Consider the following 6000-nt stretch of genomic DNA (forward strand, 5'->3'; position numbering starts at 1 on the left):
GGGTTCTAAACAACGTGTGTGAAGGTGCACTCACCTGCAGGAAAAAGTTCCAGGGCTTAGGTATACCATACTTCCCTGGAAAGACAGCATCTATGTACCAGGCCACAATGCCATACAGAAAAGCAGTAAATAAAAACATTCCTATTATATGAGCCAAAGTTAAGTCATCATCGGCATTTATTTTTGTAGCGATGTTGTACCACTGAGCACCATGCCCTGAAACAAAATGGAAGACAGTTATTTCAGATGTCCAACAATGGCTGAAGCAAACATGTACAAGGCATGTAGGTCCTCGGGTTCACAGATAAACACAAGGAAAACCAGAAATGTTAAACATGCAGTATTGACTCTTAAAGAAGCAGATATATAACCTATTGTTCTCCCAAAAAACTAGGAATGAAAATGGCTAATAGCATGGTGCCCTGTGCGCTACCTCTATGGCTAGCCCACACTGGCTCCCTCAGACCCTTATCTTGAGACTGTTCATCTCAGTCAATCTATAGCACTCTCTTCCTCCAGACCCGTATCATGAGCATTGTCTGCTTTCTTAGTTAACAGAAACTATCCTGGAATATGGAAGATATCACTTGTACTTTACAACAGTTTCAATGTAGTCATGTCTTAAGCTTTTTATGAACAGGGATTGAGTTCATTATCACCAGGAAATTTTATTCCAAATTTGCTGTGCTTAAATTTGCCTAAAATAAACTAGCCAGGGTCAGATTTTTGAAGTTTGAACCAACACTGGCTACTGAGTCTTGTTGAACCAGACTTCCATCTTGCCTCTTGCATATCAACATTGTGCTGACCACAGTGTTTGTAGAAACTCCCACCATTCCCAGCTGCTTTGAGATTAAATAAGGAAGAAATTGCCCTTGCATTCTAGAGACACATGCTGTTGAGTTGTTATTTGGTGATGCCCTTACATTTAGGTTGCCCAGGAGGAAAAAGAAGAAAACAGTAATGGAAAGAGACTTCTAGCCAAGTCCAACTAAAAGTTACAGGGACGTAAACAATCACACAAAATCATAGAACCATTAATACAAATATCTGTGTTGCAAGACAGCAGTACCCCCGTTCTCTAAGGCAAATCATCATGACAACAACCAAGAATACATATAAACTTCTACTCGTCAGTAAGAAGAAACAAGGTTCAACTTCTGTTTTCCAGGCTAGCATGTAGGAGATTGGAAGTTACTGCTGGGTAAAAGTAAAAGCTGTACTGACAAGAAAAATGAAAATATATATGAGACAGCACACTCCTTAAAGTGAATAACTAGTAACAGGTCCCAAAGATATCGAAGTGTGTGATATGCCAGATGAAGAATTCAATGGAATGATTTTAAAAGAGGCTAGTGAAAAAAGATAGTCAAATGAATTAAGGAAGATAATTCAAAATATAAATGAGAAATGTAGTAAAAACTCGCAATTTTGAAACAGAATTCAAGAGAAACCTTTAAAATTAGAAGCTCTGTAAATCAAGCATAAAAGCCTCAACAGACAGATCAGTTAGAAGAAAGATTATCAGACTTTGAAAAACAACAAAAACAAAACACAAGATCTCCAAGACATCACCAAATGACCAAATATCTGTCTAATCAGCATTTCCAGGGGAGAAGGGCTACAGGTTGAGGATCCAAAAGGTCTAGTCAATGAAATAATACCCCAAGGCATCCAAATGTTGGTAAAAATGTAGACTTTTTAAGGTACAGGAAGCACTTAGAACAGCAAAAATAAATTACACTCCTCCAGAGTAACCACGCTGAAATGCTTTACAGTTAGATCTTTGAAAATCCAGGACAAATAGAGAATATTAAAACATGCACGAGATAAGGACCAAGTAACACACAGAGAGAAACTAAGTGGAGTGAAAGTAGGTTTCGTGGAGGAAACTCTAGACGACAGAGGGGACAGAATGATGGAAATATGGAAGAACTAGCAGCAATCCCACTCAGAGGTATGGATACAAACTGAAGTCCAGGTTGAGACTATTAAAAATATACAAAATATGAAATAAGTTAGATGCCTGTCACAAGGCAAGGGGATAAAGAACATTGGCCGACATGCACAGTAGAACATTATTCAGAAATAAAGAAGAATGAAATCTTCCTTTGCAGTAAACTGGGTGGAGCTAGAAGTTATCTTGCTAAGTAAAATGAGCCAGACACAAGTGTAAAGGCAATATATTTTGTAATACGTGGGAACAGTGAAAAAAGATGACCTGAAAGTTAAAAAAAAAAAAAAAGCTACAAGATAGTAAGAACTATGCAACAGGAAGAATTGAGATAGGATAGGAAATCAATGACCATCAAATCATGATACATGAAAGTATAGAAATATCACAATCCTATTGATTTATATAAATAATATATATTAGAAATTAAAATAAAAACAGAAAAGTTGAAAGATCCGCAAAGAGATTATGTGGTGGTTTGGATGAGAATGGCCCCAGAGGCTCATGTTTGAATGCCTGGTCCCCACTGGTGGAACTGATTAGAAAGAGTTAGGGGATGCGGCCCTGCTGGATGAGGTGTGTCACAGAGGTGGGTTCTGAGGCTTCCAAGGCCTCCCATCATCTTGACTGTGCCTGGCTTCTGCTTGCAGCTTTAGGATGTGAGCTCTCATCCTACCGTCATGCCTTTGCTCTGCCCTCATGGGCCCTAACCCTCAGAAACCGTAAGCCCAGAGATGCTTCCTTTTGTGAGCTGTCTTGGCCATGGTGTTTTAGCATAGCAGTAAAAGCCTAAGACAGGCTGTATCTGTAAAGAGCAAGAACAATAAAAGTTCAGCAAAGAAACATCTAAGCATGTATGTTTTCACTGTGTACCTTACCAAATACTTAAAGGATAATTAACACCAGTCTTTCTCAGACTCTTCCAAAAAGAAACCAGATGAAGAATGAAATAATTCCTATGTCAATATATAAGGTCACCATTATGACAATATACCAAAATTAAACAAAGACATCACAAAAAGAATCATAGAAACTTCTCCAGTTATAGGATGCAAGATTAAAACACAAAGCCCATTGTACTAAGAATAACAAAGAATGAAAACACAATGCCACTTACCATCATTCTAAATAAAGCTAAACACTTAAGCATATTCTTTGATAGACCATAACCCTATTTGGATTTTTCTCAGTGGGATAAATTAATCTATGAAAAAGCTCAAATCATATCAGTGGTGAAACACTGACACCTTTCAGTGTGACAAGCTTCTGTTGTCTGGGGTGACAAAATTATCCCCTAGAGGAGACATAGATATGCATATGCACACAAACCTAAATACCTAATATATTACTTGTAATATTGCTTATGTAATTTTTAGTTCTCCTGTACATGTATATTTATGTCCACAGTAAGTACATGCATAATACACACAACACAATGCTTCATGATAAAGCCTGTATGAGAGACCACTCAAACACACTTGACCCATGCTCTCCCCCACCCCTGTATGTCCGGTCCTTTCCTTCCAGGTTGCAAATTAATGAAGGTGCTACCACCAGGGGAGACTTACCTTTCATTTCCATCTTGCATATTAAGTCAGCCCCGAAAGCTAGCGCTGTGTTTGTGATGAGGCTGAGAGCCAGCTTCCCCCCGAGGCTTGTCTGACCATACCTCTGAGCTATGATTAAGTAAGGAAAAAATGTGAGAAAGTGGAGGAAACCTGCAATGGAAGAGGCCACAGACGCTGCAAAGGGAGAAGGAAAAGATGGTTAGTTGACACAAGCTGCAGCAGCTAGAAACAAAGAGGGGGAACTCTTTCAGCCACCCCCACATCACCTGCATCTTGCACTGTGCCTAGTGCACAGAAGGGGCCCCATAGAGACTCTGACTTAAATGAACAGTATGAGAAGATGTGTTCCTGAAACTGATCAGTGGCATCTGAAACTGAGGGTCCCTCTCAGTCAACTCTCAGGATGTCTCATGGAAGGCGCCTCCGACTCACCTCTGTCAAAGAGTGTGCTGATCATGAAGCCAAGTAACACTGAGGAGATGGCAAAACACAGGAAATAGAAGGCAATGAACAGCGGGTCGCTATGTTGAAAGACTCGCTCGTGTGTAATCTGATGACATAATTACAAAGCTGGTTTAATCCCAAGTGAAGTGATGAGGAAAAAAAGGCACGAAAGTAAAGGAAAATACGAAGGGCTGGCCCCAGTGAAGTGAATCAAGCCACTCAGAGATTTTGAAGGCATTGCCTACAGAAGGGACAGTCACCTAGTCTCTTTTTCACCTTCTGATCGACTAGATCTTTTGAACGTCCACAGTGGAGTCAGGGCAAAACGCATTTACTCTTCTTCAGCAAACTAATACACTTTGCCCACACCTCTACTTCTCCTCCCTCTGAAAGCGGTGGTGTGCTGCATACACGTGGATACTTGCCTTGAGAAATAAAATTCCACACAACAAACAGATGATAATCAAATACATCAACAAGAAGGTGACAAAATACGAGAACCAGAGCATAGCATTGCTGAGTCCTACCATGAGCTGGTATTCCTGAAGGAGAAGCAACATAAGCCAAGTGTCATAAAAAACACATTTCAAAATGCCTCCACACATAAATTACCTCCATGGCTTGAATCTCACATCCCCGTTTATGGACAAAGAAAACCAGGCCTCGTAATAGCCAAATGACCTACCTAAAACTTTGTACCTAATGAGAGGTGTAATTTCTACCCAGAATTCTGGGTGCAGAATTTGTTGTTTTCTCCTAAGACTTAGCAAGTTCTGATTCTGAGATAAAAAACACCTTTAAAAACTAAAAATTAAAATCCAAGTGCACACCTTTGATCCCAACACTGGGGAGGCATAGGCTGGCAGATCTCTGAGTTTGAGGCTAGCCTGGTCTATAGAGTGAGTTTCAGGACAGCCAGAACTACACAGAGAAACTCTGTCTTGAAAAAACAGATAAGCAAGATTAATCTTCTTTTCATTATATCTGCTTCTAGGAAATAATTACATTTCAATTCCATTGTAGATTTGAGCAGGGCAAGGCCAATTATGACCCGTGAGTTGATTACCATCTTAAATTTTTATAAATAAAGTCTTATGGGCACGAAGCCACATTTATTCAAGTCAACACTGACTAGAGCTGCTTCATCTTACAGTGTCCAGGGGCCTAGAGAGATGGCCCAGTTGTTAAGATCATTGGGTTTCTAGTGTTGTGATAGAATACCACAACCAAAAACAGCTTAGGGAAGAAAAGGGTTGATTTTAGCTAACGCCTCTCAGGTTATACTTCCATCACTGAGGGAATTTGGAGAGGACTGGATGAAAGAGCTGATGCAGAGTCCTTGGGGGTGCTGGTGTAGAATATTTTAAGATGTGTTACATTTGTTAACACCTAATAATCTAATAAAGACCTGAACAACCAATAGCGAGGCAGGAAAAAGGCTACACGGGGCTGGCAGGCAGAGAGAGTAAATAAGAGAAATCTGGGAGGAAAAGAAGGCAGAGCCAGAGAACAAGAGGAGGACAATGGGGGCCAGCCCCTAGCCGCCAAGCCACCCAACCAATCACAGACTGGCTGCAGGTAAGAGCGAAAGTAAGACATACAGACAGGAGAAAGGAAAAGCCTCAGAGGCAAATGGTAGTTGGGATAATTTAAGATAAGAAGAAGGAGCTAGAAACAAGCCAAGCTAGTCAGGCATTTATGAGAAAGAATATGACTCCCTGTGTTTTATTTGGGAGCTGGGTGGCAGGCCCCTCAAAAGTCCTAAAAAGTAGAATAAAAAATAACAAACTACAGAGTGCTACTTGCTGGCTTGTTGCCATTGCTTGCACAGCCTGCTTTCTTATACAACTCAGGACTACCTGTCCATAGGTGGCACCACCCACAATGGGCTGGGCCCTCCCCCATCAATCATGAAAACGCGCCCCACAGATTTGCCTATAGGCCAATCTTATGGAGGCATTTTCTCAGATGGAAGTCCCTCTTCCCAAACAATTTTAGCTTGTGTCAAGTAATACACACACACACACACACACA

The 6000-nt window shown here is 40.6% G+C and overlaps 1 protein-coding gene across 1 annotated transcript in view; it reads right to left on the reverse strand.

The window, feature by feature from the left end:
- Positions 1 to 6000, reverse strand: part of LOC101981541 (ATP-binding cassette sub-family A member 3-like) — a 109559-nt gene that overhangs the window by 80305 nt on the left and 23254 nt on the right. The window contains exons 7-10 of the mRNA XM_005351177.3: positions 4392 to 4508; positions 3955 to 4072; positions 3523 to 3696; positions 35 to 216 (exon numbers count right to left, since the gene is read on the reverse strand). Of these exons, the coding sequence (XP_005351234.1) occupies positions 35 to 216; positions 3523 to 3696; positions 3955 to 4072; positions 4392 to 4508 (591 nt within the window). The remainder of the gene's footprint in view (positions 1 to 34; positions 217 to 3522; positions 3697 to 3954; positions 4073 to 4391; positions 4509 to 6000) is intronic.

This window comes from Microtus ochrogaster, chromosome 8, assembly GCF_000317375.1.
Source record: "Microtus ochrogaster isolate Prairie Vole_2 chromosome 8, MicOch1.0, whole genome shotgun sequence".
Classification (NCBI taxonomy): Eukaryota; Metazoa; Chordata; class Mammalia; order Rodentia; family Cricetidae; genus Microtus; species Microtus ochrogaster.